General features: G+C 43.7%; 1 protein-coding gene across 1 annotated transcript; it reads left to right on the top strand.

Moving 5' to 3' along the window:
* Nucleotides 1-13356: 13356 nt before the first annotated feature.
* On the top strand, nucleotides 13357-14472 carry KCNJ1 (potassium inwardly rectifying channel subfamily J member 1; the record flags this gene model as incomplete). Its single annotated transcript, XM_082070306.1, has 1 exon — nucleotides 13357-14472. One exon carries the CDS (start codon nucleotides 13357-13359, stop codon nucleotides 14470-14472), a length of 1116 nt encoding a protein of 371 aa, XP_081926432.1.
* Nucleotides 14473-17846: the final 3374 nt, after the last annotated feature.

Genomic DNA, 17846 nt, shown 5'->3' with positions numbered 1-17846 from the left:
TGCATGTTAAGCCTGACGTACATTCAGACACACCACTGAGGATTTTCATTGCTCATGCAAAACTAGCAGGCTACAGCTGATACTCGTATTACCGGCCGTGGTAACAGCTCTCTGCTATCAATCTTGCTGTCATTGTCCTCCAGAAAGACTCATTTTGATGGGTTCAGTCATCTGTAAAACTGCCATTCTTTACATGGCCCTTTCTAACGTCTTGACCTTCAAAAGCAAGGCCCAAGACTTTGTGTGATCATCTACTAACCCTTTTGCCAGTGAAAGGACAGAACAAAGAGCATAATACATGCCAAGAGGATGTGCTGAGTTCTTGGCTACCCTGTTCTATGTCTGTGCTGCCTCTGGGACTTATTCCTGCTCCTGGGAAATAACTGAATCAATAATCACTCCACATCACTTGCTCCATTCCTTACTCTACCTTCATCCAACCCTTGAGCCGCAAAGGGAATTCAGCAGAGCTCTAATTCTTTCGAGCGACACATCTCAGCTTTCTTCATGACTCCCATGAGAGATCAGTGCCTGACTTCAGTGGGTCAGGATAGCAAACCAGGCTTTTTACCTCGCTTCACCTTTCTCTGCCTTGGTTATCATCTGTGAAAAATAGGATGATGACTGCTTCCTGTAGCTTTCTCTCCCTCCCCTGCATTCCCAAAGAGAAGGTGAATTTCATTTATTAATGCCGATAGAGTCCATGGAGACTTGCAGATAAAAAGACTCAACGTGAAGCAGAATATACTGTTCTACCTAGCAGAAAGCTTATGCTTTACCATTTCTTTTCAAAGCACCTACTGACATTGCTAGGCAACTGGGACATTGTCCAATCAAACAAACGAAACCTGAGTCTAATAGTCTATAAAATGTAGCTGAGAGCTGTCAGATAAACCAGCAACAGATTGAATGAATCTCTAGAGCTGGAAGAAAGAGAAGGTTTAAATGGTCAGTTGAACCAAGCAATAACCTTAGAGATATATCCCAAGGGGGACTCGACCATCATATCCAGAAGGGGACACCAGGCGCATGGCGATATTTGGGAGCTTTTGAGGAGTAGCAACATCAACTCGTTGGGTTGTCAAGTGACCTTAAAGAACAGCGGTCCAAGGGATGGTAATTGTTGTGCAAAGAACAATGCAGTGTTGTATCTATATAAAACCCTTCCTTTCATCTGCAGAGTACGAAGGGTGGAAAAACTGAGGCACAGACAACAGACCTAAAGTAAGTGATCCCATTTTAAGACTTCATACCATTTGATCAATTGTAGCTCAAACCCTCCTTGTTAGAGCACACTGTGTACCTGTGCTCATTCTGCTACCAAATTAGTAAACACTGTCACTGAGTTGCAGCTAATTACCACTTTTTGTGCAAAAGACACAGTTTACTACACCTAGGAAGGAAACAAGTGCCTTTGTTGCAGTGCACCCATGCCCTACATTTTCAGGGGAAATAAGGACTTCTCTGGCACTAACCTCCTCTGCCAAGCAGCTGAATTACATGTAAATGCAAGTAATGAGCTTTACTCCTTCCAGTGAGAATCTGGCATCATTTCCTCCGTGAGCAGAATTGCATAAATGCCACTTTCCCCACGTGGCGCTATCAGAGGTGTTCTACCCCGCGGGCTGGCCAGGGGCTGGAGGGAATTCTAGGTCACCCTGTTCCAGGAAATCTTGATTGCAGCTCTGCTGTATAACAGCCTAAAGACAGTGCTAAATCCTGCTCACCAATTCTCTGTGCTTTCTAAAAAATTAAGCATGTGAATGTGCCTAAAAAGATCCAAAACTACTCATCAGTGGGCAGCCAAGTTTATATCTCGTGCTACGAATTGCAAATACTGTTTCCCCCTCTCCCGAACCCGCCTGCACCGCTCTGGAAAGAAGGTAGATAATACCTTGCTGCCAATGAGGTCTCTGCTGTTCAACTACGAGTTAAATAACACAGGTCTCTGCCTTTTGGATTTCCACATGCATTGCCAAGTCAGCTTTGTTCTTGAATTTAAATAGCCTATGCATTTAAATTTTGTCATTACAGTTAGCAGAGGAGGCCAAGGGCTTCAGCTACCTGCTGTCTATGAATAAGGAAGGCTGAAGTGATTAGGAATCTTTTATTTTCATTAGTAGCAATGCTTGAAGGTGCTGGAAGGGATGAGGAATAGAATCAACCTCATCTGTTAGACAGTTCTTCCATTGCGGACACTCGCTGTCCCAGAGATTTACACTTTCTCCAAGCTTATCGGCATGCTGGCGTGCATAACAATTTATTAAAGAAGGATGTTGGTGACAATCCCTGCTAAAAGCAGCAAAAAGCCAGTTATTGTATTCCTCTCTCAGCTATGACAGCGCTTGTTCACCAAAAAGAAAGTTTGGGGAATTAATCACAACTACATATACATCAGATTGAATATTCACCCTCCTGTTACAGCTGCACTACTGTCTAGAATCCGCGCAGCATTTTACTCATGCGAAATGAGACGTAACTGGAAGGACAGAATCACCTCCCCTGGGACCCCGAATAGAACTGCAATGGATTTCAAATCCCTGCCCACGGTGAGCACGGAGTAAATCAGTAGTGAGAGGCTGCCAGCCCAGCTACACCGGGGTTAATGAATAAACAACTGCCTGCAGTGCTGACTCGCCTGCTGCACTTAAAATATGTATCTGTGATCACATCTCAGGGAGACCTCTCCTAGAAATAATCACGCCGAGAGACAAAGGCATTACATCTTTTTCCTTTGACAAAACAAAGATTATCAACAGTTCTAGAGGAAAATCTGCTCTTAGGCAAATAGGCTTTTCAGAGAGGACTTGCTTTTTATGGAAAATGACTTTATTGTGGAAAACACTGGAAAAACAAGAAAAAATAGCAAATATAGCAAGGGATATTCTGAAAATGTTGGCTCAGTCATACCTTGTTTTCCCCACTTCTTTGTGGGAGACATTCCCAGGAAAACAAGGAAGCAAGCTCAGAAAAAGGAAGATTGTTGTGAATTAGGAAGAGTTTCTGGTGTACCGAGGATTTAATTGCTTGGCTATGGATGCATTTTCAGAAATGTTACTCCAGGTGAACAAAATAATCAGTTTATCAAACACAACAGCCTGGATTTCCAAGAGTCTCTTGGGTGATTTGGATGTGCAACACCGGAGACAATAAAGAGAAGTCACTTTGCAATGTATTTTGTGGGGGTCTCTGCCATTTAAGGGGTCTCAGACAGAGCACCCAGGAGTCATTTGTCACTTGTGAAAATCTGGGTCACTTACTCCCCTCCTCCCGCTCCGCTTTTTTCATGCTAAAAATATAGAAAGAATCTTCTGGCTTCAGACTGAATCAAGTCGTTAATTACACTGTTTCCTAAAAACCTGCGACTGAATTCACTTGGGGAGTTTCTGAAAGCTGTGGAAAGCTCTTCTTTTATAATCATCTTTTGACACGTCTCAGAGAAAAAAAACGGAAGAAAGCCCATTCGCTTTTAATTTCTCAGTTTTGAGGATAATATTTAACAGAAGTAAATCCCTTTAAGGGCTCAACTATGTTCTTTCAAGATAGCGGGGAAAAATCCCAATGAGTTTCATTGCGGGAGAACTAGCTTGATTGCTTTGAAAAATTACGTTAATGATCCGCGGTATGTTGTGTGATGCAAGAACATTAATATGTGTCATCATGAACTGCCAATAGGTAAAAACGAAAGGATGCCTGCACATACTAGATCCAGTATACAAATAACCAGATTGGAGTATACTACTTCAATTACTTAGCTCCTGGTAAAGTATCTGGGGCGATTCCATCATAGGCTCCTGGTGCTGTAAATTCTATGTATGTGTTGGTATCATCACAGCACACCTGCCTCGCAGGAATGTTGGGAGGTGTCACAGATGGATTAACATGCTTTGGAGAGGAATAGTGCTGCTTATCAACCGTATTATTAATGACAGAGCTACTAAAACAATAGGATGGCTAATAACAGAGCTTAATTCCATAAATATCTTTTTGGGGGGTTCTTATTGCTATATAACCAAGGGAAGATCAGCTTCCAATCTGAGGATGACAACGTTGAGGGTAGGACTCATTTTTTGACAGTAGGCCTCCAAAAAATAGGGATATAAACTGCTCCGGCATCCTGCTGATGCACGGGCTCTGGGTTTCAGCTCAAATCTAGCAAGGAAAGTTCAAGCAGGAGTTTGGGCAAGGGCACGCGGGTCCAATACAGCACAAACCAAAACATTTTGGGCACATCAACACTTCTGCTGCGTTTTTTCTCCATCCAGCAGCCATTCCTCTGCCTTTCATGGCCAATATATAAACCGAGCCACGATGCTAATGAGCCATTGCATATAGATGAGCTGGCAACCAGTCTGAGCTGACACAGCCACACATAAAAGCCAAAGAGGCCCCTGGGCTCTCCTGTGAGACAGAAGCTCTTGGAGCCACGTCCTGTGGAATCTGCATGGTCTAGGTGACACGGGCAGCTCTCCATCCCACCTCCCTCCTGCAGGCACCTCCACTGCTTTGGACACAAGGTAAGAGGCTCAGTGCTATATCATTTTCTTGAGAAAATCCACAATATTTCCACATAGACTGTCCTTTCGGTTTCCTTGCACAAAATTGCCACCTGATGACTGCAGCAAGGGAAGCAGAGAGTCCTTTCTTTGTGGAACAGATTTGGGTTCTAGTCTGCTTACTCACTGGCTTTTCCTTGGGCAACCCTCTTGATAGTTCTCTGCTAACCCTGACAGTCAGCCATGGTCACAGTTAGACCTTAATTCAACACGTTTCAGTTTCGCAGCAGTAACAGGCACATAGAAGTTCCCTACATCCAGATGCACGGAGATGTTCAGAGGCTACAATAACGAGTTTCTCAAAATTCCTGTTACAAAAAGAGTAACCAGCCTTAAATGATTTTCCATTGGGAGCCTGACAACACGTAGTGCATGGTTCACTTCCCTAATCACACAGTCAGTCTCTTTCCTCAGCCCATATAAACTTCAGCAGGGAAAAAAAGGAAAATCTGCATATGTGTTAAAAAATCAGGACATACCACTTAAGGGTTGACTTGTCAGAATATGGTAATTAAAAGTGTTCCGGCTGACAGTGCCCCTTTAATGAATTATTAGTAATGTTCTCTGAGAACATTTGATGAAAGACACCATAAGAGTTTTTACTTAAACCAATTTTCTGCATGACGCAACCTCACTGAACAAGAAAGGGAAAATCTCCATTATAGAATTAAATTAGGAAAATAAAATAATGGTTTGAATAATTAGGAAAGAAGAGGTGTCCCTTCTGTACTAGTGACCCCTATCTCCCATACCACAGCCTTTTTCCATAGGTGCTTATCTAATAACTGCCACTATTTTCTTAAATTCTGTTAAAAAGGAAGGCGTAGCGTAGAAAAGTTTTGGTCATCAGCTGTTAACGAGTGTTATAGATGCACAGAGCAGTGATGAGCAGCTCAGTTTTAATGCAGATACAGCAATGCCCAGGGCCTGATCCTTTTGACTAAGACCTAAAATGGGTCCAGGGGATTCTGAGCGGCGGTCCAGGCGTTGCACAAACCTCAAACCAGCCAAGCCGTGCTGGCGGGGGTACACGAGGACTTGGAAGGAGGGCAAAGGGCACTAAATCTTAATCAGGGATTTGTGTTTGGGTGTGAAGGGGCCAGCGGGCTGGGAGGTACCGAGATAGGTGGTGGAAAGAGGCGCTTGTGCCTCGTTTCCTTCCACTGAGGTTCGTGCTGGTTTGCAGCTCCATCCAGACCTGCTGTTTGTCCCTGGCTGTTTTCTAAAAGAAATGTAACAGAGAGCAGCTCTGGGAATTCATGTTTCTTGGCAGTTCTGCGGACTCACCCCCATAGCTGGTAAGCAGCGATATTCCGGGGTCCCTGGGTGGTTCTTGAAGGGCGTGGGCATGGTGAAAGCACTTTGGAGTTGGGAGCATCGCACACCAGAAAGCTACTGCTGCCTTTCAGCCGCAATCAGCAGCTCCCCTTAACACTCCATAGCCAAGGTGCATCGTTGAGCCTCCGGACCACAGTGGGAACACAAGGGAAGTTTGACACCAAAATGTAGATTTCCCTTCCTAACCAAGTTGCTATGGAAGTGCCAGTTTTCTATTCCCTCAGCAGCACCATTTACCAAAAGATGCTCTAGCACTATATACCTGAGGCTCTATTTCTTGTCTGCGAAACACGACTGTAGCTCAGCCCGCCTACTGGAGAAAAGGAGCTTGATAGTTCAGGTTCAGAGGGTTGTTTGGTTGGCGCACCCTGAATGTTTTCACGAGTGTTCTCCACGGAGCAGGTGACGGGAGCGTTGGGGCTGCGGTGGCGGATGAGCTTGCACGCTCCGTACTGAGCGCCCACAGAGGTAAGATGGTTTGATTTGTTTCACAACGCGGGGTTTTGACATGTAAACGTGCTTTCTCTGCAGTATCCCATGACAAATGCTAAGTAATTGAAGCTGGCTCATGCTTTAATAAGCTATCTCAGCTGCGTTCTGTACTGTAGGGAGAAATGTGTACCGAATAATCACAGAACAGGTAACAAACAGCAAGATATTGCTTGAATCCCTTGGAATTTCTGTCCCCAAGAGAAAAACAAGTGACACTTGCATCACAGTTACAGCTACTGTAACAGACACCCTGTGTGTGAATGTTTGCTAATATCAAGAGGTAAAGCAAGGATGTCAAATTAACTTTATTCACCTAAAATTTGGAGGTTATGTCTAATCCTATCACCCGGTTTGCTCTGGAACGTAAGGACCTCCTGCAGAAAATGCATTAGAGGCTGAACAAGAAGAGGCAGAAAGAGCCACCGGGCACTTGGTGACAGTGTGAGTTAAAAACAAAGACCTGCTCAGTGTGGAAACTCAATACATCTAAACTTAAGACTCTCATTTGCAAAAAATACCTGCAAATTGGTTTAATATTTATCCATTTTGAAAAGCCATAATGTATTTCTTCCTGTTTCATTCCTTGCTGAGAATAGTGAGATATTATGCACACAAAAGCTTTTTGCCTTAGATAATGGTTCTGCCAAAATAGCAATCGGGCATCTCTTATTTATAGTCTCCTAACACCTGAGCTCCATCAAAATTCTACCTACAGCAAGCTGGTACTTTGCTGCCAGTCCACAACAACACACTCAAGAAGCCTCAGATCTTTTTGAAATAAGTGAATTTACCCACACAGCACCCTGGTTTTGCTTCCATCTTATGAGTAGATGGAGAAACAAGACGCAATGGGGGGAACACTTGTCCCATAGTATGTAAAAAATGGGGAAAGGCAGGAACTGAGCTCAGCTATTTAAACTCTCCAGGGAATACTTTATAACTTGACTACGTTTCCTAGGTCCTGCAGTCTTCTTAGGGCAAAAAATCTTGGTTTTGTGTTGAGACACAATATGCTTACTAAGTTTACTCTCTTCTGCAAAACAGCAAGGAAGAGGATGTGCTGAATACTGGTCTCTGACCTTGGTAATAAGTTGATTTAATTGGATTTGATTTTTCAAATGTAACATCTCAAGTCAGCCATAAACGCTGGAATTAGCATATCACATCGCGACGCGGGAGAGGTTGCTAAAGTAGCATAAGGAGATGAAGCCCATGCCCAATGAATTTCAAATTACACTGAGGATGAACTCAGCCATATGCATGTCAAACTAAAACTGTGCAGGCTCGGGGTGCAGCAAGCGGGAAAGTTATTAATGGCTTCACTCGCTATTAAGAATGCAAAGGAGCTATTTTGCACCCAGTTTGTTCATACGTCTCTTCACATCCGTGACCCGTGTGATGGGTCAGTAATCCACTCAATGCATTCTGAAAGCCAAGAATGTCTTGCAAGTCAATTACACTTACAGAAATAATTAAAACACCAGAGTAACTGAAGGGCTGGAACAGAGAAAGCTCTGCTGGTGAAACACTGCGGAGAGGGCGGACTCTGTCCCTGCCTTTAGATTTGCAGCTGGCATTCCTAAATACCTTCAAAGGGCACTGTGCACACCCCTGGGAGCAGAAATTAGCCTGGAAATGTGGCGATTTTGAGTTTTAGGATTTCAGGGAATAATCAGGTACTCATGTAACTAAAAGCTATTTGCTTCCTGCAGGAGATGTGGAAAAAAAAATAGTAGGACATTAGGCAAATAGCTGCCTACTGAGATTTCATCCTCAAGATTTGCTCCCCAAATGTATTTAGCTTTCATGGCATTCAGTTGTAATAAATCACAGGAATATTTTAACTGATCTACTAGGCACAAGCAGCCTCATTCAGACAGACAAAATTTGCTTCATCAGCCCTTGTGTGAAAGAGCACGAAATGCATTTAAAACCTCTGACTTCAGCTGGAAATCAGTTGTGATGCGGCAGCCGAGAAAAGCTGAAGGAAGGAAATGATTGAGATGAGGCTGTAATGGGACAAGAGGCATCTCGACAGCTTGGTTGGACATCACTGCTGGTGACTGATACTCTTCTTGCTGAACCTCAACTGATTAAACACACGGCATCAGCCAGCAAACAGCAATCCCTGCAGGCCAGTGAGCAGGAAAAGGAGATGGGAGATCAACAGGTAGTAGGTGATGTGATTCAATATAAGCTCAGCATATCAGATGGATGGATACATAAAGGATCTCCTATAGAAGAGAGCCTATATCATCCCAAAAGGCACAAGGAAATGTGCATCTGGTCAGGAATGCAAGTAATCTTTCACATTTTTAACAATTCTAGGGTTTCATCATTGGTTTCTCTGCAACTAGCAGAGAACCAGTGAACAGACAGAAAAGTAGCAGAAGAGCTAACAGTAGAAAAGACCTCTATCAACTAAATATGTGGGATTCACCTATGAGAGTATGAGTTATTGAAGGAAGGGGGTTGAGAAGTGCTAAGTAATAAGCAGCACAGAACTTAGGCTGTGGTGTAGCATCCCTCTAATCCCTGGCAACCGAGACATGCAAAGACAAAACTACTTTACACAAAGTTCAGAGAGATAAACTATCCAAGGAGAGAGCTACTTCACTTTGTTCTTTATCTTAAGAAAGCAATAGAATAAAGTATGAAAGAACTGCCTTCTATATGGAAAAGATGTGAATCTATAGAACACCACTGCTCCTGAAAGATCTCAAAATACTTTATAAGCAACAACTGTGTTCGGCGATCATCTCAGGGCAGGGCAGTTCAAAAGTTTTGTATAGAATAACACTCTACATCATGAAAAACCATTATCAACATTAACATAGCCTCACAGTAGCATGCAAAGTAGTGGAATTATTCTTATTTCCTTCGCAGACGGGGAACATGAGTTAACAATGGGAACAGTCTGAGACCACAGAGTCAGGACTACAACTCAACAACTGCCTGTTCCTAGACCAGGGAAGCCAAATTTCTCCTCTGCCCGTCCTTAACCATTCCAGGTGAAGCCACTGCTGCAGTGTGCAACTCATACCATGCATGACAAACCTCTGGTCAGAGCACCGACAAGCCATGGACAGTCTACATCCTAAAAACACAGAGGCAGAACTCAAAAGAACTCCTCCTACCGCAATATCATCCAGCGTAGAGTGAGCAACTTCATGTTTTTCTTGAGCATTGAGTAAGAAAGAACCTTTTTCCGACCACACTGAAAGCTGTTGCGACAGCGCTAAATGTTTTCTGTCCGCGACCTTCCCCGCACCCACAGCTGGGTCTTTTCAGGGTGGTACAAAGCCCCTATCAGTTTAAATTGCCTGACACTTTGGAAAGAAAGGGTGTACGTGAACGGAAGTTTTATACAGCAAGGTAATGCCGAGCACTGAGATACCTCGAGATTAGACGCCGAACAGGGTCAGTGTTGGTCAGAGGTGGTTTTGCCTCAGGGAACGGTTGTTTTCTGGCTGATGCCCGAGTCAGCTGCCTCTGCGCCTTTGGGGCTCCCTCTTGCCGCACCACACTTGACATTGCCAATCTGCACAAAAAAATAGAGCGAGTTAATGATTCAACCCCTTAAATACTTCAGCAAAGAACAATGAGACGAGAGAAGGTGCAGAATTGGTTCACATGACTCTTGTCCATTTTCCCCGTGACTTTTACAGTGGGAGTTTATGCAGAATTGCCCCTCCAGCCCACATCAAACTGCAATACAGCTCTTTGGTTACAGGTGGATTCTGCTCCCAGTCACACAGCTGAGAGCTTATTACAATCTGCTTTTCTAACACCTTTTTCTGGAGACAGAGAGGAAAAAGTGACCAGACAAAACCTGCCTTCCTCCTTTAGAAAATTCCGGCAAAAAGCAAAACGTTTTGTTGTCAAGATTCTCTTAAAGTTGAATACAAAACTAGCATAACATTGTTGGTGAGTTAAATCCATATTTTTTTCTCTTGCAACCACAACACCACATCACACACAAGAATTTTCTCCCAGAGAGCCATTTCCTATTGAAAATTTACTATTTTCAGTGGAAACCTAATTGTCTGAAAACAGTAATAGTGCTGTTGGGAAAGTCTGTTGTATTGTAGGGACTGCTTAGCTCCCAGTTCTCTGCAGAGCAGAGGCAGGATACCCAGCGTGGTAGATGCTATAAATCAGATTGGTGTAATTACAGTTGCTTCAATAGAGGGCTAGGTGTCTTTGGTTTCTTAATTCTGATGTAGTTTTGATATCAGGAGAGGGAGATAGGATGCAGCAACCATCATCCCATCACAACAGGCACATCCCTGCTCTGCCCAGGGCAGGCAGTGGAGGGCAAATGAGCTCTACTCGCCAAAGGTCTCAGTAGTAAAGCAGCCAGCAGATAATACACCATGAGACTAAGTGACATAGTTTGCTTTTCTAATAAAAAAGGATATTATAAGGCATTAGGAATTGGATATTTCACATATTTTGTTCAGAGAAAGTTCAGCACAGAAAGGACTGAAAGGAGATCTGAGTTTTGAAAAGACCAGAAGAGGACTGAAAAAAATAATCTTTTAACACTGTATCCCCCTTTCTTCTACCTAAGCTGCTTAGAACTTCATCTGAATCCCTAACAAAGATGTATTTCTAAGAAAAGCGGCGGGTTCAGCGAGCTGCTTTTCATTTGTGCCGTCTCCCACTAATGATTCGGTTCTGCCGACTGTGCTCGTACACCCACCGCTGCGAGGGAAGGAATACGTGTGATCCACGGCCGTCAGACAGTCCGTGAAACAGCAGCTGATGGAACTTTGTTCTCATCAGACCCCTCTCAAACATTAAACACCTTCCCCTTCCTCTCTCACTGATGTCTTCAAGTGCCACGCATGGCTGAGATTAAAGCTATTTCCCTGGATTAATGTGCATTGCACAAACACCCAAAGAACAATTAAAGCACCTGGTCATTATCCCCCAGCATTCAAAATTTTTCAGAACAAAGCAAGTGAAAGCAAATAAGAGCAAAGAGAACCATTCAATTCCATTTCTGAATGAGCAGAGGAACCCCAACTGGTGAGTAGCAATCAGGAGCTGCAATAATTGTTGTTACCTACAGGCAGGAATGCAGAAAAAGGAAAAGGTAGAAATGTATCTATTAACTACTAACTTCTACTAAATATTGTGGGTGGAGTGACTTATAAATTAGTTAAGATTACAAATTTGAAAATGGAAATCTAAAAGTTTCTGCTTACTCTAGTGGTCACTGTGAAATATGAGACTAGAACAGGGAAATGGAAACTACATGTTTTCATAGGTAACCTTGACGTGCCATCTTTATTCATTAAGTAGTTTTATTGGTCAATGCCTCATTGTTTAAGGATACAAGCAGTGCAGTGCACCTTCTAGAAACATATTATGCCTGGGGACAGCAGCAACTTCACCAATCACCATTTCAAAACACCATTTCACACGCCAGACAGACAGCGATTCCGTGTTAATCCGGGGCCAACAGGAAACATATTCCGGTAAATATTAGCCAAGCCATAGCTGGGTTACCTCTGCTGATTTAAACCGAAAGGACTTTAAGTGCTGTATTATATAAGTCGCTTTATTTAATCTCCCCTAGACAATTTGCAATATACTCGCAGTGTGCTCACACAGGAGGGAATTTTTCCTCCAGCTGAAGCAAATCAAATTTCTAGAAGTTTCCAGTGAAGGCTGAACCAGACCCAGCACTCTCCAAGTCCAGGTCCCTCTACAGAGAACATCACCCACGGCAGCTGCAGGTCCCTAAAACAGTCAGGTCTCCGCATGGCTGGGACACCACGTCCTTCGAGGCACAGGAAACTCAGGATACACTTGGTGTGAGTCACCAGCAAGAATATTTTCCCCTCAAATTCTTAATTTATTTCAGTTCTTTTTAAGCTGAAGCATTTTGCCCCCAAGAAATCTGATTACAGCGCACAGTTCAACTCGGCTGTGTGAGAATGATTTCACAAAGGCTAAATAGGCACACAGGGGATGCTTTCGGGGGGGTGAGCACTGGGCACTAATCAAACACATCCTCTCTGGCAAGGAAACACATTTTGTGCTCGCAGGGTGATCAACTGTGAAATCAATTATTTCTTCTAAGAACATTCCTAAATTTTGGGTCAAAATCGGGCCCTAAATCTAAGAATATAGTAGACAACGTTAACTGCAGTGGATCACCCTCTCCCCATGCCTGTACAGCTGAATAAATCAAAGACTGGGGGATTTTCCAAATGTAGGTTGATCCAAATTTCACTCTGAACACATCTGTAGTATTTTATCCATCAATGACTCCAGTGTTAACATGACTAATTATAAAGGACAAAATTAACAGGGATGCAGAGCTGTACTTTGCTTAAATGGAAGATTTCAGAATCTGATCCTTTAGTCTTAGCGTTACCTTTGTGGTGAGTAAACATCCAATTATCATGCTGCTGAAATTTGATATTTTCTTTTATTCTCACCTAAAAGTCCTATTGCTGGCTTCATTATGCCTTTTGCTTCTACTCTTATTTCTCCTTAAATTCAGTGTTCTCCTAATGCTGACATAGACACACATGTGCACAGACAGGCCCTGCTTTGTCTTCTAAAAGGCAGAAAACCTCCTCAAAATGTAGCCAGTCCCCACTACTTTTCCCCACGTATGTCCACAAAGTTACCTGCTTTTCTACACCTCCACCTACTCCGCTGAGCAGGGGACAATATTAACAGTTGACTGATTTAAAGTTTACCGAGCAAGCCAAAATGATTATTTTTTGCTGGAATGCTCCTTAGGCAAGAACCTGTTAGTTTTCTCATGTAACTACTGGAGCTTTTCTCTACCAGTTGAGGGGAAAATATGCAAATTATGTAACTTTTTCCTAAACAAGTGTCTTGAGACTTCCTCAGGATTTACTTCTCGCTTGCAGGCATAAATGAAACCTGCATTACCCATAATGTTCATTATTTCTTACTCTGCAGAACACAATCAGCAGAGGGAATGTTCAACTACCTCCGGAAACGCTTTAGCAGCCACATCAGAGAACGCAGCCGGCGAAGAGCAAGGCTCGTCTCTAAAGACGGAAGGTGTAACATAGAGTTTGGCAATGTAGGACAGCCAAGGTTTGTCTTTTTGATTGATATATGGACAACTATCCTGGATCTCAGGTGGAGATACAAAATGACTATCTTCATTTCAGCGTTCTTAGGCAGCTGGTTTCTGTTTGGGCTCCTCTGGTACGTTGTGGCGTACATACACCAAGATCTTCCAGAATTCAATCCTTCCATAAATCACACCCCCTGTGTGGACAACATCAACGGCCTGACTTCAGCCTTCCTGTTCTCCTTGGAGACCCAGGTGACCATCGGCTACGGCTTCAGGTGCGTCACAGAACAATGTGCCACTGCCATTTTCCTGCTCATCTTCCAGTCTATCTTGGGGGTCATCATCAATTCCTTCATGTGCGGTGCCATCTTGGCCAAGATCTCAAGGTCCAAAAACCGGGCTAAGACCATCACCTTCAGCAAGAATGCTGTCATCAGCAAACGTGGTGGGAAGCTGTGCCTCCTCATCCGGGTGGCCAACCTCAGGAAGAGCCTGTTGATTGGGAGCCACATCTACGGAAAGCTCCTGAAGACCACCATCACCCCAGAAGGAGAAACAATCATTTTGGACCAGGTCAACATCGAATTTATAGTTGACGCTGGCAATGAGAATCTCTTCTTCATTTCCCCATTAACTATTTATCATATCATCGATAAGAACAGCCCATTCTTCCACATGGCCGCAGAAACCATTCTGCAGCAAGATTTTGAACTGGTGGTGTTTTTAGATGGCACTGTTGAAGCCACAAGTGCTACCTGTCAAGTGAGGACGTCCTACATCCCAGAGGAGGTGCTCTGGGGTTACCGCTTTGCTCCCATTGTGTCCAAGACCAAAGAAGGGAAATACCGAGTGGACTTCCAGAACTTCAGCAAGACAGTGGCCGTGGAGACTCCCCACTGCGCCTTCTGTCTCTACAATGAGAAAGAAGCTAAAGCCAAAGAGAAGAAAGGTTATGACAACCCCGGGTTTGTCTTGGCAGAAGCTGGTGAAGCCAGTGACACAAAAATGTAGTTCCAGCTATTCAACAGACTGTATCTTTATTTCATAATGAATTCGATCTTGAGAGAATTAACAACTTAGTAAAAGAAAAAAGAAACACAGTTTTGGTTTTACTCTAAAACATCATTCATCTTCTCAAAAGCCTCAAATCAAAAAGGTACAGAATACCAGTGATCTCCAGAACACTATTTAACTACTATATATACATATTTCATAGAGTTTATATTTTTATACTTATTGGACATTTTATGAAGCTGCTACGTTGGAATGTCCAACTCACTTAAGTTCCCAGAGGTACACAAGTCTGTTAAAAAGCCTGAAAAGATGGAGAGAAACTTCAAGACACATTAAAATGGAATGAGAACGTGAAAAGGGGAGACAGAAGGCAAAGCTAAAGAAACCTAAGGGACTTAGGAGCCCAAACCTCGGAAAAAATCCATGTTTCTGGTTGCCAAAGTCCTCTATGAAAGCAGACTCTGGCTCTGGAACACCTGCGCACACGTTTTGAAACAATTCCTTCTTCCTTTGGAGCTGGTGCCTCTGAAGAAACGGAGCATTAAGGGATGGTGCATGCTTAGGAAGCTAGAAAAGGCAAAGCTTGTGCCATTGTGCTTCATCTAGAACTCTGTGAAATACAACTCCTCTCCTCTGAAAGCTTTTGATTCCTTTCAGGGAAAAATAGTCAAACGAAAAGCGAAGAAACAAGACAAAGCAGAGACCCGCTATGGGAGAAGAGGAATTTTGCAGCTTATTCCTGTCTCACTCTTCAGATACTCTCCATTCCCCAAGAGCTGGCCAGCTGAAATTAGGAACCATCCGAGATCACTCTCCAGAACAGCGAGCCACAGTGGGAAGGTGAACACATCGATTGCTTCCCACCCAGCAGAAGAGCAATCCACTGGGACAAGAGAGGAAATCCCAGCTCTAGATGTGCCCTGCAAACAAAATCCACAACGCAAACACCGGTTCTCTTTTCCTTTGAAGCATGAAGGTCTTGTTAAAACAAAACTGCAACAGTGGGCTTCAGATTCGGTCCCAAACCGTTCATCTCACCACAGCAAAATGTGCATCCCTACAGGAAACCGTTTCTGCTCACCGGTAGCTCAACAGTGGTGAACTTTTTCCAGGTATGATTTTTGACATTTAAGTTTCAAGCAGAACAAGAAGTTTCCTAGTGATGTAACTCAGTTCATCTATTTTTAACACTGCGGTAAATTGGAAGCACCTTTTTAAAAGCTGCCGGACTGACCAGTTTTAAAAGGAGGAGAGAATTAAGCCGGTCAAATGATGACAAGGCAGTTATTTTGCGAGTGGACATAACGCGAGTATGGAAAAAACTCTGGGAACCAAGAGTGTTCCAATCTTTGTCCCAGGGTAGTACAGACTCTGTTGGGCCAGAACAAATCACTTCAGTATGTATCTCAGATTTGCTGTTTGTAACATGGGACTTAACGTACTTGTGTTGTAAAAAGAACAATGTTATAAACAATTATGTCACTAAAGCACTTTAAAAGCCAGTTCTCAACTGCCTCCATCTTCCCTGTCTTCAATGCACCACTGTTACACCATTGCACAATCCTAGGTGGGAAGGTCAGCACAGAAAGTTCTATTCTTGTCATACATTGGAATTCCTAAAAACAGCTGCACTATGGCTGGAACTACGCAATGCTAGAACCGCCAGCTGAAACCTTCAGGGTAATTCGCAGATATTGCCCAATACCTGAAGCGTACTGGTTTTGCAACCTTGCAAAATAGCATTGCCAACTGTAAAAACATTTTTACGGTCTCAACCATCACAGCATCAGAACTCGGAAGGGCAGTTTTATTCTCCTCCACTTTGAATGGCACATACACATAAAAACCCAAAAACAACCCCAAACCATGAGTGGTTAGTGGCCATCCACAGAAACCCAGGAGGGAGCAGAGAAGTGGAATGAAGCCTCAGGAGTCCCAGGCTTGTCTGAACTGACGGGCTCTGTGCTGCTCAGCCCTTCCTTAGTTGCTACTCCATTTCCTTTCTAGGCTTCCTGTACAGTTGCCCTGTGTATAACTTCCTAGAAAGCAGCACTGCCAGTGTTCGAGGCTCACAAGTTATATCCCTTACCCCAGGAGGAGAGATGCACCAAGATGCCCTTAAGTAGAAGGATGTTCTTCACCTTATTAACAACAGGAAATGTGTCAAACCCAGCTATGCAATGAGGTGACAGGAAAGATTCCTATTTTCTTTACGTGAAGCTGGTTTGAGATGGTAGTGATAATGAAATGCTACTGCAGTGCCTGTCCAGGAGGTGGTGTACATCCCCCACAGATTAAAGGGTCCCCAAATAATGCACTTCCAGGCACCGGCCTTGCAAAACCATCTTAAAATCTTAAGCCTGTGTGTTCATGACAGGTTTTCTAACCTCTTCCCCTACGGCTCTACAGCAGAAACGAGAGGTGCAATTCCACATCCAAAAGCACTAAGCACTGGCACAACTCAAACAGAAGATAGTTGATTGCACCGCAAGGATGATCACCCGAGGTTCAGGCTGTTCTAACAGCTAGACCCAGCTCAACAGCTAGTTACGCTGATCGCAATAAGGGTAATCACATTATTTTGCATGTTTTGATGTTACAGAGTTGAGACTGGCTACTGCACGAGCAGAGAATAAAGTGGGACATACCCAACGTTGACGTGGCTGAGCTACCAAGCTTAGAGGGGGATCATACTGGGACCTAACTGGGAATCTGGGAACGAAACCCTCCTGCTGACTGTCACTTCAGGAAGCGCCCGCCCCGAGCAGGAGATAGAGAACCGTAGTCAGAGCCCAGCAGCAGGAGAACAATGAGTGGAATTTCCTCTTGCTGTCCGGAGGGGGCTGTTTGTCACCAGCCAGATAAAAGCCCAGAGCAGGGAAAAAGGGTTATCGGGAGGCACGGCGCACACAGTGCCACTCAGGCCAGACTCCATAGGAAGTCTATTTTGGGGGCTGTCACCCCTACTGCCATTAAAAGAAAGTTCAGTTAAGAGGATGAAAATAAATGTAATCTTGCAGAGCAGAAGTGGCTGGAGGGAACCACAGGCCCGATACTGGAAAACAAAGGCTGGTTTCTTTACCCATGACACTCTCTCCATTTCTATGTCTCTACAGCACTTTTCTCAAGGGTCATGGTTCTCTTCTCCCTCCTTCAGCATCCAGTCTGCCAACAACAATTAGTCCTTTCTACAAAGTGGCACATGCCACCGAGGCCAACAGTCCATACGAAGGAAAGGACTGGAGGAAAAGTCTTTTCTCTTCAGAAGAAGAAATCAGACCATGTGCTTATTGCTGGATTAAGGCCTAAAGGATTTAGCTGTGAAAGCGTTAAGCCAAGCAGCTAGGCTTGGGAATAATATGTCTGCACTA

The sequence above is a fragment of the Streptopelia decaocto genome, assembly GCF_964273445.1.
Source record: "Streptopelia decaocto genome assembly, chromosome: 21".
NCBI classification, from domain to species: Eukaryota; Metazoa; Chordata; class Aves; order Columbiformes; family Columbidae; genus Streptopelia; species Streptopelia decaocto.
Note: the sequence above shows the minus strand (reverse complement) of the source record. Positions and strands in the feature narration are given on the sequence as shown.